Genomic DNA, 23645 nt, shown 5'->3' with positions numbered 1-23645 from the left:
CTGCAATCTGCGCTGCCTTTCACCTCCCCTTGTAGAGCTGCACAATGCATCCTCCTGGCTCCTGCAATCTGTGCTGCCTTTCACCTCCCCTTATAGAGCTGCACAGTGCACCCTCCTGGCTCCTGCAATCTGTGCTGCCTTTCATCTCCCCTTATAGAGCTGCACAGTGCACACTCCTGGCTCCTACAATCTGCACTGCCTTTCACCTCCCCTTATAGAGCTGCACAGTGCACACTCCTGGCTCCTACAATCTGCACTGCCTTTCACCTCCCCTTATAGAGCTGCACAGTGCACCCTCCTAGCTCCTGCAATCTGCGCTGCCTTTCACCTCCCCTTATAGAGCTGCACAGTGCACCCTCCTGGCTCCTGACCTCCCCTTATAGAGCTGCACAGTGCACCCTCCTGGCTCCTGCAATCTGCGCTGCCTTTCACCTCCCCTTATAGAGCTGCACAGTGCACCCTCCTGGCTCCTGCAATCTGCGCTGCCTTTCACCTCCCCTTATAGAGCTGCACAGTGCACCCTCCTGGCTCCTGACCTCCCCTTATAGAGCTGCACAGTGCACACTCCTGGCTCCTGCAATCTGCGCTGCCTTTCACCTCCCCTTATAGAGCTGCACAGTGCACCCTCCTGGCTCCTGCAATCTGCCCTGCCTTTCACCTCCCCTTATAGAGCTGCACAGTGCACCCTCCTGGCTCCTGCAATCTGCGCTGCCTTTCACCTCCCCTTATAGAGTTGCACAGTGCACCCTCCTGGCTCCTGCAATCTGCGCTGCCTTTCACCTCCCCTTATAGAGCTGCACAGTGCACCCTCCTGGCTCCTGCAATCTGCGCTACCTTTCACCTCCCCTTATAGAGCTGCACAGTGCACACTCCTGGCTCCTGCAATCTGCGCTGCCTTTCACCTCCCCTTATAGAGCTGCACAGTGCACACTCCTGGCTCCTGCAATCTGCGCTGCCTTTCACCTCCCCTTATAGAGCTGCACAGTGCACCCTCCTGGCTCCTGCAATCTGCGCTGCCTTTCACCTCCCCTTATAGAGCTGCACAGTGCACCCTCCTGGCTCCTGCAATCTGCGCTGCCTTTCACCTCCCCTTATAGAGCTGCACAGTGCACCCTCCTGGCTCCGGCAATCTGCGCTGCTTTCACCTCCCCTTATAGAGCTGCACAGTGCACCCTCCTGGCTCCTGCAATCTGCGCTGCCTTTCACCTCCCCTTATAGAGCTGCACAGTGCACCCTCCTGGCTCCTGCAATCTGCGCTGCCTTTCACCTCCCCTTATAGAGTTGCACAGTGCACCCTCCTGGCTCCTGCAATCTGCGCTGCCTTTCACCTCCCCTTATAGAGCTGCACAGTGCACCCTCCTGGCTCCTGCAATCTGCACTGCCTTTCACCTCCCCTTATAGAGCTGCACAGTGCACACTCCTGGCTCCTGCAATCTGCGCTGCCTTTCACCTCCCCTTATAGAGCTGCACAGTGCACCCTCCTGGCTCCTGCAATCTGCGCTGCCTTTCCTCTCCCCTTATAGAGCTGCACAGTGCACCCTCCTGGCTCCTCCAATCTGCGCTGCCTTTCACCTCCCCTTGTAGAGCTGCACAGTGCACCCTCCTGGCTCCTGCAATCTGCGCTGCCTTTCACCTCCCCTTATAGAGCTGCACAGTGCACCCTCCTGGCTCCTCAAATCTGCGCTGCCTTTCACCTCCCCTTATAGAGCTGCACAGTGCACCCTCCTGGCTCCTGCAATCTGCGCTGCCTTTCACCTCCCCTTATAGAGCTGCACAGTGCACCCTCCTGGCTCCTGCAATCTGCGCTGCCTTTCACCTCCCCTTATAGAGCTGCACAGTGCACCCTCCTGGCTCCTGCAATCTGCGCTGCCTTTCAACTGCCCTTATAGAGCTGCACAGTGCACACTCCTGGCTCCTGCAATCTGCGCTGCCTTTCACCTCCCCTTATAGAGCTGCACAGTGCACCCTCCTGGCTCCTACAATCTGCACTGCCTTTCACCTCCCCTTATAGAGCTGCACAGTGCACCCTCCTGGCTCCTGCAATCTGCGCTGTCTTTCACCTCCCCTTATAGAGCTGCACAGTGCACCCTCCTGGCTCCTGCAATCTGCGCTACCTTTCACCTCCCCTTATAGAGCTGCACAGTGCACCCTCCTGGCTCCTGCAATCTGCGCTGCCTTTCACCTCCCCTTATAGAGCTGCACAGTGCTCCCTCCTGGCTCCTACAATCTGCGCTGCCTTTCACCTCCCCTTATAGAGCTGCACAGTGCACCCTCCTGGCTCCTGCAATCTGCGCTGCCTTTCACCTCCCCTTATAGAGCTGCACAGTGCACCCTCCTGGCTCCTACAATCTGCACTGCCTTTCACCTCCCCTTATAGAGCTGCCCAGTGCAGACTCCTGGCTCCTGCAATCTGCGCTGCCTTTCACCTCCCCTTATAGAGCTGCACAATGCACCCTCCTGGCTCCTACAATCTGCGCTGCCTTTCACCTCCCCTTACAGAGCTGCACAGTGCACCCTCCTGGCTCCTGCAATCTGCGCTGCCTTTCACCTCCCCTTATAGAGCTGCACAGTGCACGCTCCTGGCTCCTACAATCTGCACTGCCTTTCACCTCCCCTTATAGAGCTGCCCAGTGCAGACTCCTGGCTCCTGCAATCTGCGCTGCCTTTCACCTCCCCTTATAGAGCTGCACAATGCACCCTCCTGGCTCCTGCAATCTGCGCTGCCTTTCACCTCCCTTTATAGAGCTGCACAGTGCACACTCCTGGCTCCTGCAATCTGCGCTGCCTTTCACCTCCCCTTATAGAGCTGCACAATGCACCCTCCTGGCTCCTGTAATCTGTGCTGCCTTTCACCTCCCCTTATAGAGCTGCACAGTGCACACTCCTGGCTCCTGCAATCTGCGCTGCCTTTCACCTCCCCTTATAGAGCTGCACAATGCACCCTCCTGGCTCCTACAATCTGCGCTGCCTTTCACCTCCCCTTATAGAGCTGCACAGTGCACCCTCCTGGCTCCTGCAATCTGCGCTGCCTTTCACCTCCCCTTATAGAGCTGCACAGTGCACGCTCCTGGCTCCTACAATCTGCACTGCCTTTCACCTCCCCTTATAGAGCTGCCCAGTGCAGACTCCTGGCTCCTGCAATCTGCGCTGCCTTTCACCTCCCCTTATAGAGCTGCACAATGCACCCTCCTGGCTCCTGCAATCTGCGCTGCCTTTCACCTCCCTTTATAGAGCTGCACAGTGCACACTCCTGGCTCCTGCAATCTGCGCTGCCTTTCACCTCCCCTTATAGAGCTGCACAATGCACCCTCCTGGCTCCTGTAATCTGTGCTGCCTTTCACCTCCCCTTATAGAGCTGCACAGTGCACACTCCTGGCTCCTGCAATCTGCGCTGCCTTTCACCTCCCCTTATAGAGCTGCACAGTGCACACTCCTGGCTCCTACAATCTGCACTGCCTTTCACCTCCCCTTATAGAGCTGCACAGTGCACACTCCTGGCTCCTGCAATCTGCGCTGCCTTTCACCTCCCCTTATAGAGCTGCACAGTGCACCCTCCTGGCTCCTGCAATCTGCGCTGCCTTTCACCTCCCCTTGTAGAGCTGCACAGTGCACCCTCCTGGCTCCTGCAATCTGCGCTGCCTTTCACCTCCCCTTGTAGAGCTGCACAGTGCACACTCCTGGCTCCTGCAATCTGCGCTGCCTTTCACCTCCCCTTATAGAGCTGCACAGTGCACCCTCCTGGCTCCTGCAATCTGCGCTGCCTTTCACCTCCCCTTATAGAGCTGCACAGTGCACCCTCCTGGCTCCTGCAATCTGCGCTGCCTTTCACCTCCCCTTATAGAGCTGCACAGTGCACCCTCCTGGCTCCTACAATCTGCGCTGCCTTTCACCTCCCCTTATAGAGCTGCACAGTGCACCCTCCTGGCTCCTGCAATCTGCGCTGCCTTTCACCTCCCCTTATAGAGCTGCACAGTGCACCCTCCTGGCTCCTACAATCTGCGCTGCCTTTCACCTCCCCTTATAGAGCTGCCCAGTGCACACTCCTGGCTCCTGCAATCTGCGCTGCCTTTCACCTCCCCTTATAGAGCTGCACAATGCATCCTCCTGGCTCCTGCAATCTGTGCTGCCTTTCACCTCCCCTTATAGAGCTGCACAGTGCACCCTCCTGGCTCCTGCAATCTGTGCTGCCTTTCACCTCCCCTTATAGAGCTGCACAGTGCACACTCCTGGCTCCTACAATCTGCACTGCCTTTCACCTCCCCTTATAGAGCTGCACAGTGCACACTCCTGGCTCCTACAATCTGCACTGCCTTTCACCTCCCCTTACAGAGCTGCACAATGCACCCTCCTAGCTCCTGCAATCTGCGCTGCCTTTCACCTCCCCTTATAGAGCTGCACAGTGCACCCTCCTGGCTCCTGACCTCCCCTTATAGAGCTGCACAGTGCACCCTCCTGGCTCCTGCAATCTGCGCTGCCTTTCACCTCCCCTTATAGAGCTGCACAGTGCACCCTCCTGGCTCCTGCAATCTGCGCTGCCTTTCACCTCCCCTTAAAGAGCTGCACAGTGCACCCTCCTGGCTCCTGACCTCCCCTTATAGAGCGGCACAGTGCACACTCCTGGCTCCTGCAATCTGCGCTGCCTTTCACCTCCCCTTATAGAGCTGCACAGTGCACCCTCCTGGCTCCTGCAGTCTGAACTGCCTTTCACCTCCCCTTATAGAGCTGCACAGTGCACACTCCTGGCTCCTGCAATCTGCGCTGCCTTTCACCTCCCCTTATAGAGCTGCACAGTGCACCCTCCTGGCTCCTGCAATCTGCGCTGCCTTTCACCTCCCCTTATAGAGCTGCACAGTGCACCCTCCTGGCTCCTGCAATCTGCGCTGCCTTTCACCACACCTTATAGAGCTGCACAGTGCACCCTCCTGGCTCCTGCAATCTGCGCTGCCTTTCACCTCCCCTTATAGAGCTGCACAGTGCACCCTCCTGGCTCCTGCAATCTGCGCTGCCTTTCACCTCCCCTTATAGAGCTGCACAGTGCACTCTCCTGGCTCCTGCAATCTGCGCTGCCTTTCACCTCCCCTTATAGAGCTGCACAGTGCACCCTCCTGGCTCCTGCAATCTGCGCTGCCTTTCACCTCCCCTTATAGAGCTGCACAGTGCACACTCCTGGCTCCTGCAATCTGCGCTGCCTTTCACCTCCCCTTATAGAGCTGCACAGTGCACCCTCCTGGCTCCTGACCTCCCCTTATAGAGCTGCACAGTGCACCCTCCTGGCTCCTGCAATCTGCGCTGCCTTTCACCTCCCCTTATAGAGCTGCACGGTGCACCCTCCTGGCTCCTGCAATCTGCGCTGCCTTTCACCTCCCCTTATAGAGTTGCACAGTGCACCCTCCTGGCTCCTGCAATCTGCGCTGCCATTCACCTCCCCTTATAGAGCTGCACAGTGCACCCTCCTGGCTCCTGCAATCTGCGCTGCCTTTCACCTCCCCTTATAGAGCTGCACAGTGCACACTCCTGGCTCCTGCAATCTGCGCTGCCTTTCACCTCCCCTTATAGAGCTGCACAGTGCACACTCCTGGCTCCTGCAATCTGCGCTGCCTTTCACCTCCCCTTATAGAGCTGCACAGTGCACCCTCCTGGCTCCTGCAATCTGCGCTGCCTTTCACCTCCCCTTATAGAGCTGCACAGTGCACCCTCCTGGCTCCTGCAATCTGCGCTGCCTTTCACCTCCCCTTATAGAGCTGCACAGTGCACCCTCCTGACTCCTGCAATCTGCGCTGCTTTCACCTCCCCTTATAGAGCTGCACAGTGCACCCTCCTGGCTCCTGCAATCTGCGCTGCCTTTCACCTCCCCTTATAGAGCTGCACAGTGCACCTTCCTGGCTCCTGCAATCTGCGCTGCCTTTCACCTCCCCTTATAGAGCTGCACAGTGCACCCTCCTGGCTCCTGCAATCTGCGCTGCCTTTCACCTCCCCTTAAAGAGCTGCACAGTGCACCCTCCTGGCTCCTGACCTCCCCTTATAGAGCGGCACAGTGCACACTCCTGGCTCCTGCAATCTGCGCTGCCTTTCACCTCCCCTTATAGAGCTGCACAGTGCACCCTCCTGGCTCCTGCAGTCTGAACTGCCTTTCACCTCCCCTTATAGAGCTGCACAGTGCACACTCCTGGCTCCTGCAATCTGCGCTGCCTTTCACCTCCCCTTATAGAGCTGCACAGTGCACCCTCCTGGCTCCTGCAATCTGCGCTGCCTTTCACCTCCCCTTATAGAGCTGCACAGTGCACCCTCCTGGCTCCTGCAATCTGCGCTGCCTTTCACCACACCTTATAGAGCTGCACAGTGCACCCTCCTGGCTCCTGCAATCTGCGCTGCCTTTCACCTCCCCTTATAGAGCTGCACAGTGCACCCTCCTGGCTCCTGCAATCTGCGCTGCCTTTCACCTCCCCTTATAGAGCTGCACAGTGCACTCTCCTGGCTCCTGCAATCTGCGCTGCCTTTCACCTCCCCTTATAGAGCTGCACAGTGCACCCTCCTGGCTCCTGCAATCTGCGCTGCCTTTCACCTCCCCTTATAGAGCTGCACAGTGCACACTCCTGGCTCCTGCAATCTGCGCTGCCTTTCACCTCCCCTTATAGAGCTGCACAGTGCACCCTCCTGGCTCCTGACCTCCCCTTATAGAGCTGCACAGTGCACCCTCCTGGCTCCTGCAATCTGCGCTGCCTTTCACCTCCCCTTATAGAGCTGCACGGTGCACCCTCCTGGCTCCTGCAATCTGCGCTGCCTTTCACCTCCCCTTATAGAGTTGCACAGTGCACCCTCCTGGCTCCTGCAATCTGCGCTGCCATTCACCTCCCCTTATAGAGCTGCACAGTGCACCCTCCTGGCTCCTGCAATCTGCGCTGCCTTTCACCTCCCCTTATAGAGCTGCACAGTGCACACTCCTGGCTCCTGCAATCTGCGCTGCCTTTCACCTCCCCTTATAGAGCTGCACAGTGCACACTCCTGGCTCCTGCAATCTGCGTTGCCTTTCACCTCCCCTTATAGAGCTGCACAGTGCACCCTCCTGGCTCCTGCAATCTGCGCTGCCTTTCACCTCCCCTTATAGAGCTGCACAGTGCACCCTCCTGGCTCCTGCAATCTGCGCTGCCTTTCACCTCCCCTTATAGAGCTGCACAGTGCACCCTCCTGACTCCTGCAATCTGCGCTGCTTTCACCTCCCCTTATAGAGCTGCACAGTGCACCCTCCTGGCTCCTGCAATCTGCGCTGCCTTTCACCTCCCCTTATAGAGCTGCACAGTGCACCCTCCTGGCTCCTGCAATCTGCGCTGCCTTTCACCTCCCCTTATAGAGCTGCCCAGTGCACACTCCTGGCTCCTGCAATCTGCGCTGCCTTTCACCTCCCCTTGTAGAGCTGCACAATGCATCCTCCTGGCTCCTGCAATCTGTGCTGCCTTTCACCTCCCCTTATAGAGCTGCACAGTGCACCCTCCTGGCTCCTGCAATCTGTGCTGCCTTTCACCTCCCCTTATAGAGCTGCACAGTGCACACTCCTGGCTCCTACAATCTGCACTGCCTTTCACCTCCCCTTATAGAGCTGCACAGTGCACCCTCCTAGCTCCTGCAATCTGCGCTGCCTTTCACCTCCCCTTATAGAGCTGCACAGTGCACCCTCCTGGCTCCTGACCTCCCCTTATAGAGCTGCACAGTGCACCCTCCTGGCTCCTGCAATCTGCGCTGCCTTTCACCTCCCCTTATAGAGCTGCACAGTGCACCCTCCTGGCTCCTGCAATCTGCGCTGCCTTTCACCTCCCCTTATAGAGCTGCACAGTGCACCCTCCTGGCTCCTGACCTCCCCTTATAGAGCTGCACAGTGCACACTCCTGGCTCCTGCAATCTGCGCTGCCTTTCACCTCCCCTTATAGAGCTGCACAGTGCACCCTCCTGGCTCCTGCAATCTGCCCTGCCTTTCACCTCCCCTTATAGAGCTGCACAGTGCACCCTCCTGGCTCCTGCAATCTGCGCTGCCTTTCACCTCCCCTTATAGAGTTGCACAGTGCACCCTCCTGGCTCCTGCAATCTGCGCTGCCTTTCACCTCCCCTTATAGAGCTGCACAGTGCACCCTCCTGGCTCCTGCAATCTGCGCTACCTTTCACCTCCCCTTATAGAGCTGCACAGTGCACACTCCTGGCTCCTGCAATCTGCGCTGCCTTTCACCTCCCCTTATAGAGCTGCACAGTGCACACTCCTGGCTCCTGCAATCTGCGCTGCCTTTCACCTCCCCTTATAGAGCTGCACAGTGCACCCTCCTGGCTCCTGCAATCTGCGCTGCCTTTCACCTCCCCTTATAGAGCTGCACAGTGCACCCTCCTGGCTCCTGCAATCTGCGCTGCCTTTCACCTCCCCTTATAGAGCTGCACAGTGCACCCTCCTGGCTCCGGCAATCTGCGCTGCTTTCACCTCCCCTTATAGAGCTGCACAGTGCACCCTCCTGGCTCCTGCAATCTGCGCTGCCTTTCACCTCCCCTTATAGAGCTGCACAGTGCACCCTCCTGGCTCCTGCAATCTGCGCTGCCTTTCACCTCCCCTTATAGAGTTGCACAGTGCACCCTCCTGGCTCCTGCAATCTGCGCTGCCTTTCACCTCCCCTTATAGAGCTGCAGAGTGCACCCTCCTGGCTCCTGCAATCTGCGCTGCCTTTCACCTCTTAACTGAGGGGGGCTGCTGCTAGCCTGGGTTCTTCCGCCTGCTCAATTAATCTGGCAGGCGTTGGGACCCCACATGCGCACGCATAACACCAGATCCTCTGGGCTGCATTGGTTGCAGCCCTGAGAAGCCTGTTAGGGCTGCCCGAAAGGCAGAGCAGCGGCTTCCACTGGAAGCCGCTCTCTGCTGATTGCAGCCTGGACTGGCAGTCCCAGGGGGAGGAGACACCTCTCCCTGGGGCTGCCTGTCTTCAGCGTGACTGGCAGGTGGCGCTTCCAATGGGAAGCCACCTCCAGTCACAGTGAAGCATACTGCACTGGCTCACTGAAGTGGCTGATTTTACTGAGGGGACTGCAACCTCGCAGCCCCTATGTAAGTTCAGACACTGGTTAGAATACCCCGTCCCACCTATTCAGGTTCAAGCAGGTGCAAGTGGCAGAATCGCGCAAATCCACTATTTTGTACATCGTGAAATCGCCAAGATGCGTTACACAAACCAACATAGTACTCACTCTGCATTAGTCTAATTTTTTAGGTACCATCTATATGACTAAGCAACGGGCAACACAGTGGAACAGAAGTTAGCATTGCTACCCCATAGTGCTGGGATCATGAGCAGGCCTGTAGAAAGCCGGTCCGGGTCCCAGTTACTTTCGGACGGCGTGGCTTAATGGCCACGCCCCCTTAGATAAAAAAAAAGAGAAAACAATTATTTGCTTTGCGGCACTGCGGGGGCGCTCAAGCCCCTCAGCCAGGGGCAAATCGAGAGGGGTGCAATCAATGTGAGAAGACTCCTGTTGTTGCGCAGTGATAGCAGCCTCCCTGGCCCCACTGCTGCCCAGCATACAGCAGCGTGTACAGGGCTGTAGAAACACTGCCGCTGACATGTAAGAGGGAGGGAGGGTGGAGGGAGAGGGCCCCTCCATCAAGCCCGGGTAATTAGTTACCGCCCAGTGGCGTCACAAGAGGGGTGCGGGGGGTGCGAGCCACACCCGGGTGTCACCCGCAGAGGGGTGACACCAAGGTGCAGGCTCCCCCTCAGTGACAGGAGGCGGGTGCTGCACTGTAACATCACGTGCAGTACTCGGCTCCTGTCACAGAGATTGAGCCTGCACTGCCCGCGCCTCCGGCACCCCCCATTGATAACGAAGTACCGGCGGTCTCGGGATGTGAAGCCACGCCCTTTCCCTAGGCCACGCTTCCTCCTCCAGCGAGGCCACGCCCCCTTCCGGCGGAGCGCGCGGCTCCGCCGCGCTCAAGGCATCCCTCCCCGCACTGGGTGTCATCGTGTGGAGGGACTCCACTATTACCGCCCCCTCTCTCGGCACCCCTGATTATGAGACAGGTTTTCATCTATGTGGAGTTTTCTCCAGGTGCTATGGCTTTAGTCTAAAATAAATGTCAAGAGGTGTATTGCTGGTTACTAAATGTACCCTAATTTGGATTTGTATGTTAGGGAGTTTAGACTGTAAGATCAAATGGAGCAGGAACAGATATGAATGATAAATATTCTCTTTAGAATGCTGCATAATATGGTGACGTTATATAAATAAATGTTAATAATCATCAAATGAATGTACAAAATAAGTACCTGTTGCAGGCTTATTGTAGAAAGTGTTTTAGTTTTTCTTTGTTCCTAAATCAAGCATTTGGAAACCCCCTCTGGAAATCCTATATGTATATAATACATGTAGTATTTAGACCTCTAAACTGTGGTAATTGTGGTAACACTGGAGAAATCTGAGTTCTGTGTCATTAATCCTTTGGTATATACTGTACTGTCTTATTGCTTAGCCCTCTGTACAGAGCTGCAGACCACCTTTGGCGCCCTATAAATAAAGTTTAATAGGAAAGAGTATTAATCAAGCCTTTTGCCGGATTTATTCCACCAATTTGGTTCTTTTGGCTTTTAGATTGAACCAAAGTACAGAAAAAGCCAGTTGTCACACAGCATGTTTACTCACAAGTATGGGGGACTGGGGTGATCCTCAGGGTGGAGACAAAACAATAGTGCAAAAAACATTTACATTGCAGCAGATGATGAAAATACATGGATGAAGAAAATCTTTTTTATATTTACTTGTTTTTTTTTTACACCTTACATCAACTCAGTGTCATCTCTCACCCATTGTTTTACAGGAATATATTACATTTTTAGATAAAACACATCAACCATATTGAGTATACAAAACATGCACATTATTATATAAAGTGCAAATACTGCATGATATAAAACTAACTCAGATACACTTATTTAGTAAAGTGAGAAAATACATTAAGTACAGTATGCCTTATGAACTGTTGCCAGGCTTAAGGGAACAAAGTAAAACAAGACTACTTACATCATCCCATTTTATAAAGCGTTCCCCCTTAGACAGGTAAGCATTGACCTCTGGGGGACTTAGGATAGGAGTTAACATGGACATCCTGAATTGTGAAGGGCACGTTCCTTTCTGGCTTGTCACATTATGTATCCTGAAGCATGTGAATCTCCAGCCATACCTTTCAGGCTTCCTTGTTTTATAACCAAGAGACACTACAACCAAATCATCCAGGATCCCACAATCTGCATTGTAAATAATCAGCTTGTGAGATGTCCGCCTCCCAGCCTGTACCCAGCCCAACAGTTTATAAGCAGGTTGGAGAGAGACTGCAGACAGATAATTTGCTAGCAAGTATCTCTCTCTATGTCCTGCCAAAGAACTTCCTTTTTTCTTTTAAATTCATGCTTCCGGAGAGCACCATCAGCTTATCTTGACACTATTACACCACGGCACTGTTACCTAATGAGTGACTGCAAGGCCTTGTTGTGGAAAGTGAAGTTAGATGAAGAATTGTGGTATATACAATGGGGGTTCATTACTAACACAGTGACAAATACACACAGCACAGTAATCGCAAGAAAACTAACAAAAGCAATGTGCGATGTGTCACATACAATCTATTCTACATGATCAGACACGTGGCTTGATAATGGACAGGTAATAGCCAATGCTTTTTCTTTATTCTAACCCTTTAAAACTATTTCACTTTGCTAGTGTACAGTTTTGTGTAATACAAAGGGTTGATACATCATTATTAGGTGGAGTGAACATTTCTGTGCAATGGCCATAGGAAATAAGGTGGAGTAGGCGGCATTTATTCATTTCCAGGCACATTTTTCTACTGGTCATAGATATATCTAAGCATACAGGAAGCAATGCATTCTGGGCAATCGCGAGGGAAACTATACCTATCCCCCCCTACACACACACAGCATATCATGACCACTGGGTACGAGGCTACAATCGTAGTAATACTATATTTGTAAAAGGCCTTTGTAATAAATAGTAATTTAAACACCAATCAGCTATAACATTAAAACCATAGACAGATGAAGTGAATAACATTGATTGTTACACTGGTATCTGTCAAGGGGAGGGGTATATTAGGCAGCAAGTGAAGAGTCAATTCTTGAAGTTGATGTTTTTGAAGCAGGAAAAATGGCCAAGCATAATGATCTGTGTAACTTTGACTAGGGCCAAACTGTGATGGCTAAACGACTGGGTCAGAGCATCTTCAGGCAAGTCTTGGAAGGACAACAGGTGAACTAGCGACAGAGTCATGGGCGCCCAAGACTCATTGATGCGTGTGAGGAGCGAAGGCAAACCTGTCTGGTCCGATCTCACAGAAGAACTACTGTAGCACAACTTGCTGAAAAAGTTAATGCTGGCTATGATAGAAAGGTGTCAGAACACACCGTGCATTAAAGCTTGCTGCATAGCCGCAGACCAGTCAGACTGCCCATGCTGACCCTTGTCCACCTCTGAAAGTGACAACACTGGGCACGTGAGCATCAGAACTGAACCATGTAGCAATGGAAGAAGGTGACCTGGTCTGATGAATCACATTTTCTTTTACATAATGTGGACTGCCTGGTGTGTGTGTGCGTTGTTTACCTGGAGAAGAGATGGTACCAGGATGCACTATGAAGAAGACAGTGTGATGCTCTGGGCAATGTTCTGCTGGGAAACCTTGGTCCTGGCATTTATGTGGATGTTACTTTGACACATACCACCTACCAAAACATTGTTGCAGACCAAGTACACCCCTTCATGGCAATGACATTTTCTGATGGCAGTAGTCTCTTTCAGATGGATATTGCGCCTTGCCACACTGCAAAACTTGTTCAGGGATGGTTTGAAGAACATGACAAAGCATTCAAGGTGTTTAATTGGCCTACAAATTCTCCAGATATCAAACCAATCGAGCATTTGTGGGATAGCCTGGAAAAACAAGTCCGAGCCATGGAGGCCCCACCTGACAATTTATAGGACTTAAAGGATCTGCTGCTAACGTCTTGATGCCAGATACCAAAGGACACCTTCAGAGGTCTTGTGGAGTCCATGGCTCGATGGGTCGGAGCTGTTATGGTGGCACAAAGAGGACTTACAATATTAGGCAGGAGGTTTTAATGTTATAGCTAACCAGTGTATATCCTGAAAATAAAAAATATTCTAAGAATTGTATTTGTTATGCACAACAGGAAATATTGGAGACGATTCAATCCGCAGTGATGGACGTTTTTCGCAGATGGTACTACGCGACCATTCCATATATATATATATAAATAGACTGCAGAACTCCAAGTCTGATGTATGAAGAACAAATTGTATTGGATCAATAAATAGCCAACTTTTCAAAGCCTCCAGGCTTTTTTGTCAAGGCAAACATAATATAACATGAACATGTACATTAACAACTCTCACCTTAAGTAAGCGCTGTACCACGATGTTCTGCTGCAGACCGGGGAGGGGCCGTCGCGAACTCCAGGACGTCCCATGTTGATGACATCACGGCAGTGACGGGTTGCCATGGTAACCCGATGATTGCCGGAAAACAGTCTCCCCGGTCTGCGAAAGCAGAACGGAGACATTATCAAAACAACATCAACAGCCTCCTATAAACATGTTAACAATTCAATGAATAATAAGTGCTAAGACACAAGCGGCACTTAAACTAATTGCTACCGCACACTGGAACAAAACCCCCGACACTTTTGCCTAAATATAAAATGACTAGCTGATATCTTCCAGATATACTGGGGACCTGTAGAAAATACCTATCACGCACATCATTAATATTACAAAGGCCAAATGTGGCCTAAGCACAGTGGTGGTCAGGAGGTCAGCTAAATACAACATAGCCCAGTGAATGTGAAGAGTGAAAAATAAGAAAAAATAGGGATAATGATAATAATATTCAAATGCCTTCATTGTACCACATGCTCATACATGATCACTGGCGACTCCTTCAAACATCCTCAGAAGGATAGGCACTTCAAGGTCAATTTTGTGTTAAATTTTTTATCATCTTTCGTGGTTTAAATTATTATATGTCCATGTGGTCTTTACTACGTGGGACAGACCACACGCACCGTGAGAGAGAGAATGGCAGTTCATCGATCTTCGATCAAAGCAGCATTGATTAAAAAGTTTTCTGACCAGCTGGTAGCGAGGCATTTTCTACAACAAAATCATTCAGTAGCTTCCCTACGTCATATGATTATTGATCAAGTTCCAATATCCCTTCGTGGTGGCGACAGAGCAGGCAAATTACTCCGCCTAGAGACTAGATGGATTCATCAATTGGGCACTATTGCCCCAGCAGGACTCAACGAGAAGATTAATTGGAATATGTTGAGACCATAATTCATGATCTTGATTTTGCACATGGTTCCATTTGTTAATGTTAATATTATTATCATTATCCCTATTTTTTCTTATTTTTCACTCTTCACATTCACTGGGCTATGTTGTATTTAGCTGACCTCCTGACCACCATTGTGCTTAGGCCACATTTGGCCTTTGTAATATTAATGATGTGCGTGATAGGTATTTTCTACAGGTCCCCAGTATATCTGGAAGATATCAGCTAGTCATTTTATATTTAGGCAAAGTGTCGGGGGTTTTGTTCCAGTGTGCGGTAGCAATTAGTTTAAGTGCCGCTTGTGTCTTAGCACTTATTATTCATTGAATTGTTAACATGTTTATAGGAGGCTGTTGATGTTGTTTTGATAATGTCTCCGTTCTGCTTTCGCAGACCGGCGAGACTGTTTTCCGGCAATCATCGGGTTACCATGGCAACCCGTCACTGCCGTGATGTCATCAACATGGGACGTCCTGGAGTTCGCGACGGCCCCTCCCCGGTCTGCAGCAGAACATCGTGGTACAGCGCTTACTTAAGGTGAGAGTTGTTAATGTACATGTTCATGTTATATGATGTTTGCCTTGACAAAAAAGCCTGGAGGCTTTGAAACGTTGGCTATTTATTGATCCAATACAATTTTTTCTTCATACATCAGACTTGGAGTGCCGCAGTTTTTCTGTCTATTTATTATTTCTCCACTGAAGGCAACCAAGCAGCTGCATTATTTGTATTGAAGTGCTGGTCCATTTTTGCCAGTTTATATATATATATATATATATATATATATATATATATACACAGTGCATCCGGAAAGTATTCACAGTGCTTCACTTTTTCCATATTTTATTATGTTACAGCCTTATTCCAAAATGGAATAAATTAATTTTTGTCCTCAAATATCTACACACAATACCCCATAATGACAACGTATAAAATTTTTTACAATATTTTTGTAAATTTAATTAAGAAAACAAACTAAGAAATCACATGTACCTAAGTATTCACGGCCTTTGCCATGAAGCTCAAAATTGAGCTCGGGTGCATCCTGTTTTCACTGATCATCCTTGAGATGTTCCTACAGCTTAATTGGAGTCTACCTGTTGTAAATTCAGTTGTTTGGACATGATTTTGAAAGGCATACATCTGTCTATAGAAGGTCCCACACAGTGCATGTCAGAGCACAAACCAAGCATGAAGTCCAAGGAATTGTCTGTAGACCTCCGAGACAGGATTGTTTCGAGGCATTAATCTGGGGAAGGGTACAGAAAAAATATCTACTGCTTTGAAGGTCCCAATGAGCACAGTGGCCTCCATCATCCGTAAATGGAAGAAGTTCGGAACCACCAGTACTCTTCCTAGAGTTGGCCAGCCGTCTAAACTGAGCGATCGGGGGAGAAGGGCCCTAGTCAGGGAGGTGACCAAGAATTTGAGGGTCACTCTGTCAGAGCTACAGCATTCCTCTGTGGAGAGAGGAGAACCTTCCAGAAGGACAACCATCTCTGCAGCAATCCACCAATCAGGCCTGTATGGTAGAGTGGCCAGATGGAAGCCACTCCTTAGTAAAAAGCACATGGCAGCCCACCTGGAGTTTGCCAAAATGCACCTGAAGGACTCTCAGACCATGAGAAACAAAATTCTCTGGTCTGATGAGACAAAAATGTAACCCTTTGGCGTGAAACAAAATTCTCTGGTCTGATGAGACAAAAATGTAACCCTTTGGCGTGAATGCCAGGCGTTATGTTTGGAGGAAACCAGGCACTGCTCATCACCAGGCCAATACCATCCAGTGAAGCATGGTGGTGGCAGCATCATGCTGTGGGGATGCTGTTCAGCGGCAGGAACTGGGAAACTAGTCAGGATAGAGGGAAAAATGAATGCAGCAATGTACGGAGACATCCTGAATGAAAACCTGCTCCAGAGCGCTCTTGACCTCAGACTGCGGCGACGGTTCATCTTTCAACAGGACAATGACCCTAAGCACACAGCCAAGATATCAAAGGAGTGGCTTCAGGACAACTCTGTGAATGTCTGTGAGTGGCCCAGCCAGAGCCCAGACTTGAATCCGATTGAACATGTCTGGAGAGATCTGCAAATGGCTGTGCACCGACGCTTCCCATCCAACCTGATGGAGCTTGAGAGGCGCTGCAAAGAGGAATGGGGGAAACTGGACAAAGATAGGTGTGCCAAGCTTGTGGCATCATATTCAAAAAGACTTGATGCTGTAATTGCTGCCAAAGGTGCATCAACAAAGTATTGAACAAAGGTTATGAATACTTACTGTATGTACATGTGATTTCTTAGTTTTTTTTTTTTATAAAATTTGCAAAAATCTCAAAAAAACTTTTTACACATTTTCATTTTGGGGTATTGTGTGTAGAATTTTGAGGACAAAAATAATAAGGCTGTAACATAACAAAATGTGGAAAAAGTGAAGCGCTGTGAATACTTTTCGATGCACTGTATATTATACTGTAGGTCTTTTCGGAATCACAGTGCACTCTACATCAGAGATGGTTCTAAATAACAAAATAAAATATGACTTCTCCTTTTAGCTCTGATCTAATGACAAGGAAGAAGTTGAAGATTTTATTTGTTCTGAAGTTCCTCTTGCACTTACATGGAAAGGCTTTTATTTTCCCTTGCAATTATTTTTTTTTCCCCTCAGATCTGAATAAGAAACTCCACTTTTACTGTCCAAACGATTGCTATAACTGGTCACTTACACTAAGGCTCGTTAACCTGTGATTGTGGGTATGTCACTGCAAAAACCCTCGATAGCACTGCAATAGCATTCACCCATTAAACATGGCAAGCAACCCACCAACAAAACAGCCAAGCATCTCTTATTTTTATGGATTATTCCTTAGATTTACTGTAGCTACATCACCATCTGTTAGCGTAGACCCAGAAAAGCATGTAAATTATTATTTTGTGAGTAAGTAAGTTCTTTTTTTTTTTTTACCAAGATAGTATCTTTTTTATTAAAGCTTCTGATACAGCTCAGAAAGGTCCATAAAATTCAAATTAAGGGATTTAGAAACTGTTAAAATAATTGTTTTTGGAGGATTGTCAGTTAAGGGCCATATTCAATTAGCCGCAAAAAGTGCAGTTTGGAGAAAAGTTTTCGCCGATTTGCACTTTTCGCCTGTTTTCAAAGTATCTTCATATTCATTCCCTGGAGTCTTCGCCTAGGCAAAACCAGGCAGAAAAGTTCTCCATCAAAAAACAGGAAAAAAGAAGTGCAAAATCCATATTTTGGGGTACAAATGTGAATATTTGGTTCAGAACTCTTTGGACACACTCCCTAATGACTAATTAGGCAAAAAAAATGAAAAAATTCACTTGCTTCACCCCAAAAAAAGATATGACATTTTTGGGGTGAAAATGAAAAAAGTGTTGGAAAATGGGAAGAAAGTGGGGGGCCTGGTACTTTCAGGGGCTATATGGTTGGGACAGTTGTTTTTGGGATTGCAGGAGGCTGCAGCCAGTGTAATTTTTAGTTTTTTTAAATCTTCATTTTAGAGACATCAAAATATACTAGTACCCATTTTTATGTACCCCAAATTTAACCTCGGTACTTATTTTTCAGAAAAACATTGTTTTCTATAATTTCTCCACACATATGCAAATATGCATATAACAGCCCTTAACAACAAAAAAGTTCACTAAATACTTTTATTAGGGCTACTACTACTATTCTATATTGATTCCCAGGGTCACTGAAGCTTTCAATGGGGTACAGACTGATTTCCCCCAAAAAAGATATCCTTTTCGCCAGTTTCTCGTTGTAGAACATTTGCCAATCCGCGTTCTCGCGATTTTTACAATTGAATAGGGTGAAAAGCGGGGATGCGCATCCATCGATCAATTAGCCGCTTTTCGACAGACGGCTCTTTTTGTGGCTAATTGAATTCAGCCCTAAGGGTTAGAAAGCAGACAATTACTTTGACTAGAGTTTTAGAAAAAAAGAAAGAATGTTGCAGAAACTCAATGAAGACAAAAGCAATAGTAGGAACAAAAGCAATAATGATATAATGCTGGTCAATCATTGAAGAGCATTATTTAGAGGGCGCAGTCTTGCATTTCTATAGTTCCCCTGTTTAATAAAAAAGCAAAAATCCTACTAAACTCAATAACTTGTAAATACAAACATAGTATCCACACCGCAATACACTTATAGAATAACAGCTTTAAATAGAAGCAAGCAAATAACCAGTGGTATATAAGCTTTTCTTTTGCGATCATGATTCTAATTCCTCTAATAAATATATCTACTGGGGTAAAAGATCTTCCTAGAAGACATTACCCTCCGTTTTATATAGCATGTGCATGTTTTATATAGCATGTGCATGTTTTATATAGTTATTATTATAAATAGAACTAAGATTAAGGGGGAGATTTATCAAATAGAGAGAACGTGGCGAAATTGCTCCTAACAACCAACCAGATTCTGTCTTTTTATTTTTTTAGCACAGCCTGCAAAAAAGACAGCTAACTGGTTGCCATGGGTAAATTCTCCAATTTATCTCTGTCCAAAATTTGATAAACATCCCCCATTTTGTATGGTTTGTGTATTGTCTTGGGTTCGATTCCCACCAAGGTTTTAACTGTTTGTACTTTTGTATGTTTTCCGGAGTTTGTGTGGGATTCCTCCAGGTACCCGGTTTTTGCACACACTCCAAAAACATACTATTAGGTTAATTGGATTATGACAAAATTGAACTCTAGTGATTCAGCAAGGATTGCAAATGCAAAGCTGCACAAAGGCCAATTATGCAAATGCAGCAGGAGGTGTATGACACCCCCTGCTGCATTTGCGATCCCAGCACTGCAACGGAGGTCGGAAGCTGGGATCACCATCGCGACCATCGGTGATTGATGGTCACGATGGTGGACGGCTCCGGGCTGCCAGCCAGCTGAGTAAGCCTCAGCTTACTCATGCTGGCCTACTTGTGAGCCCAGGACACTGCGTCGGTCGACGCAATCCCTGGACTTGCCACTCCCGGAAAATAGGGCTGTCGCACCAGTTTCCGGGAACGGCGGCCGCCCCCTCACTGCCTCTTAAATGCCTTTGCCTGTCAATCAGGTAGAGGCATTTAAGGGTCTGCATGTGACTACACAGGACCCATTCTGCACACTTGCAGAATTGGTCCTGAGCACCCGCAGATTCCCGATGCTGAATCAGGCCCATAGATTGTAAGCTCCACTGGGGCAGGAACTGGTGTGAAAGGCCAAATATTTTATTTAAAAAGTGCTGTGGAAAATGTGTGCGTTATTTAAATAGTTGTTAATAAATAATGTGGTTTAAGAGCGGTTATTTTGTTAAATTTCTAAATAGCCTCTTGCAGTGGTGGATTTTAACTAGGGACTGCAACTCCCCAGTAAAACCGGAATGAAATTGAAATACAGCGGATGCCGGACAGGATGAAGATCCCGACTGGGGCAGGTAAGTACCCTAACCCTCCCCTGTCCCACCCCATATCCTAACCCATCATTAGTGGTGCCTAACCCTAAGCTCCCCCCCAGTGCCTAACCCTACCCTCCCCCCGGGGGAGCCTAACCCTAATCCCCTCTTATCGCTCCCTAAACCTAACCCTCCCGGGGAAGTGCCTAATACTAATCTCTCCCTGGGGGTGCCTAACCCTAACCCTCCCCCTAGGGGTGCCTAACCCTAATCCCCCCCCCCCAAAACCTATCCCTAACCCCGCTAGACTCCCTAACCCTCCTCCCCGTGGCTATCGCATAGGGCACCCCGGACTTACCTTCGTCCCGGACTTACCTTCGTTCGGGCTGGCGTCCTCAGCGTTCCGGCGTCGGGATTAAGATAGGTGTCAGTATTTCGCCGCCTATTTTATATCCCTTGCCAGGATTCCAATGTTGGGATTGAAACCGGCGGACGCAATAAATTCATCCCGTAAAATCAGCCACCTGCAGGGTGGAGTGACATTCCTTTGGAAGTCCAGCAGGCAGTCTCAGAGAGAGGTGTTTTCACCCCTGGGACTGCAAGTGCACTGCTCAATGCAGATTCCCGATTATCGCAAGTGTGCAGAATGGATCCTTCTAAGATGCACGCAAGCCCTTGAATGCCTGCCTGATTGACAAGCAATGCATCCGAATACTTGAATAAGTTTGAGGATAGATAAGCACCCTGTTTGATATGTAATTTTGTTAGGTAAGTTAAGGGTTAAAAGCTGGAGGGGGATGTGGTTAGTATTCGTCACTTGAGGAGTATAAGCCTATGGTAGGATTTAAGGGAGGGCTTAGAAGTCCCATACAAATAGCCTGGTGAGAGGAGCCATCTTCCTCTTTCCAGTTTATTTCAACCAGGCTGGCTAAGTGGCATATATATTGTATTTTATATGTCTGTCTTTCTCTTATTCATTCACATTTCACACCCCATTTATTTCCCCTGGTCTACCACCCTCTCTGTCTCCTGTTAATTTTATCTTTTACTACCTTCCTTTTTCTAATTTCCCCCCTTCCTTTCCTTTCTGCACATGTTCCCCACTTTTCCTCCCCCTTCCCCTGCTTGTGTTTCCATATAGTCCCTGTTACCTGCCAGTGCCCTCCCTCCCTGCCATTTACAGATACACAGGCCCCGTGTCCCCCCCGCCCCCGCCGGCGACTGCCAGGCCTCTCACCTCCGTGGCTGCTTCCCCAGCCAGGCGAGGGCCATGGTCCGCTCAGGCGCAAGGCTCCACCTGCCAGCACTCCCGCTGCCGGCTCTTGATTGCCGCCCCCCCCCCCACATCGACCGCCCCTTCCGCCGCGGCCGCCTGCTCTCAAGCGGCAGCGATATTAGCTAGACGGCCCCCACTCCCCGTCTCCCCTCACGCTAAGCGCGGCCATCCCGCTCCCTGCACCGGTGGCTAGCTCCACCCACAGGGTCGCGGCGGCCATCTTGTGCAGCCAGGCGCCGCATGGTGCTCTGCCGCACCCCTCCCCCCATGCCCCCACTACTTAAGAACAGGGGGGCACCTCCCTGCAGAGCCCCCCCCTGCTCTGCCAGCACCAGAGACCCCCCTTGGTGCGGTGTCCCCTAGCGCGCCACCCACCAACTTGTCCCCGCTTCCCCCCCGCACCCTGGGGTGGGGGTTACACCCCCCCTTGCGTTTAGGGGCGGCTGGTGCACAGCACAATAATCCTGCCCCATTCAAGCCCACAATGACGCGCCGCCGGGCTGCCCCCCCCCCTTATTTCCCTGCCACCGGGATGCTGCACATAAGCCCAATGCAATTTTCAGCCCCTTATCATCCGCCCCGCTTCTGCACTGCCAGCCACTGCCCCCCACTCTCCTCCAGTTCGCCCCCTCCACTGCTAACGCGGCCCCCCCTTTTTTTTTCCCCAGGGATTGGCGCCTCACTACAAGGCGCAATAGCTATGCCCATCCAGCCGCATGCCACTACAGCTGTTTTCCTGAACCCATACATGTTTCCACCCCGCCTCACACCCCTCCCCCCAAAACCTGATCCCGTACCCCCGCTGGCTACAGCATCTCCTGCTCTTTCTTCTGCGGAGGGACTTTGTTGCGTGGGTTTCACTGGATAATTTTTCGAGCCCCCAGGTCACAGTTTTTTGAGCGTCTAGGCCCATTGTCGAAGTCCTGCGGACAGATGGTGCTGATGTCGAATCAAGTCGTGGTGGGCGCACCGCGCAGCGAGGGACTGTTGGCGAACACAAAGGAACCAGTGGCTGGGCCTTCCACGTCAGGATCAGGTGAGCATGGTGTTAACCCATTTGCGCAGCACACATTCCCCTTCCACTGATGATTCTAGCGATTCTTCCAGTTCATTTGTAAATCCGCGCAAGCTTATGCGTTACTTAGTGCAAATTTAATGGGAAGCAGGGGTGCCCTTAGAGATTTAACACAGTGTCAGCAATTGAGGTACCGGATGAAGTGCTGGTTATGGTTCACTGAGCGAATACGGCTATCCTTAAAGGTTTAAAGTTTTAAAGTAGGGAGCGGTTAGGGAAGAGTAAATTTGTGGATATGTTTGTGATTACGGCTGACGCACGTAGGTTTAGTTCAGGCTAAGTCAGCAGGAGTAATGGCAGGGGCCTTCGGGTATGTTATGTTTTTTGCGGCGTGCTACCTTGAGTCCAGACACAACAGGAGGGACAGGCAGTGTTTTCAATTAGGTTTCAAGGATGTTGAGGTTTGGCTTGCTCGACCAACTGCCTAGCTTGCCTGCGGAATCCTTGGTTGGTCGGAAGCAGCCCTTTCTGGCCTGCCCAGATCTGTGGGCATCAGCCGCTGGTAGTGCTACGCGTGTAATAACACGCAGGGTCATATGGGGCAGGCTGTGGATACAGACATATCTGCATGCTCTGCGGGAGCATTCATCCAGCCAAGGTGTGCGGGTTGGTCTGCCGCACAGGGTCAAGGTGAATATTGAAGCAGCAGCGCAGAGGTGTTCAGAAAAGCACCGTCATTGATTAATTTGGGGGTTTTTGGCGTGGGTTTGCATTTATCTTTGACACAGGAATATCCGTGGTTTCTGAGAGGAATCTGAAAGCGGAAGTCGGGTGGGGGCCCATGCGCGGCCCCTTTTGCTCCACCCACTTTTTGTAGGGTTTAGGTGCACCGCCTTCAAGGGGGTGTCGTAGAAGGAATTGGGTAAATTGGGGTTGTTACAGAGTCTCTTACATAAATGGAAGGGTTCGGCAATCACACAAAATATCTGTCAGATCACTGCGTCGTTTAACAAACGGGGGGAGGGCTCTACTAGCTAATGGGGGGCATCCACTAGACGATTTTATTCCTGTCCAACATCTTAACGATTTTCCCTTGAAGTTTCCCTTGAAATATGATCTTCCACTCTGAACAATTTGCAAACGATTTGCAAACGATTTGCAAACGATCTGCAAACGATTTGCAAAAGATCTAACAATAAACTATGTTGTTTTAATCTGTAATTGAGAGCTTTCAGCTATAGTGGGCAGACAGTGGTTCATCGTTTGATCGTTCAGCATGAACGATGTGTAAACGATGTGTAAACGATTTGTAAGCAATCAAGTGAAATTGACCTGCATGTTCAGTCGATGGAGGAGACGATCAAACGACCAGCGGGAGCGCGCATCGTACATCGTTAGAAACAATTACTGCACGATTTGCAAACGATGTTCAAACGATGTTTGAACGATTATCGAACGATTTTGTCATTATCGTTCAATCGTTCAACTTTATCGTCTAGTGGATACCCCCCTTAAGGCAGATATCGCATCTGCTTTTTGATTGCTATCCATTTCACCC

At 49.9% G+C, this 23645-nt stretch overlaps 1 protein-coding gene across 1 annotated transcript in view; it reads right to left on the bottom strand.

The window, feature by feature from the left end:
* Positions 1-11145, bottom strand: part of LOC148475109 (1-phosphatidylinositol 4,5-bisphosphate phosphodiesterase beta-2-like) — a 322551-nt gene extending 311406 nt beyond the window's left edge. The window contains exon 1 of the mRNA XM_088457722.1: positions 11047-11145. Within this exon, the coding sequence (XP_088313848.1) occupies positions 11047-11130 (84 nt within the window). The 5' untranslated portion in view covers positions 11131-11145. The remainder of the gene's footprint in view (positions 1-11046) is intronic.
* Between the last annotated feature and the right edge of the window lie 12500 nt (positions 11146-23645).

Source organism: Taudactylus pleione, unplaced genomic scaffold, assembly GCF_031769625.1.
Source record: "Taudactylus pleione unplaced genomic scaffold, aTauple2 ptg000778l, whole genome shotgun sequence".
Lineage (NCBI taxonomy): Eukaryota > Metazoa > Chordata > Amphibia > Anura > Myobatrachidae > Taudactylus > Taudactylus pleione.
This window is presented reverse-complemented; position numbering and strand designations above follow the sequence as displayed.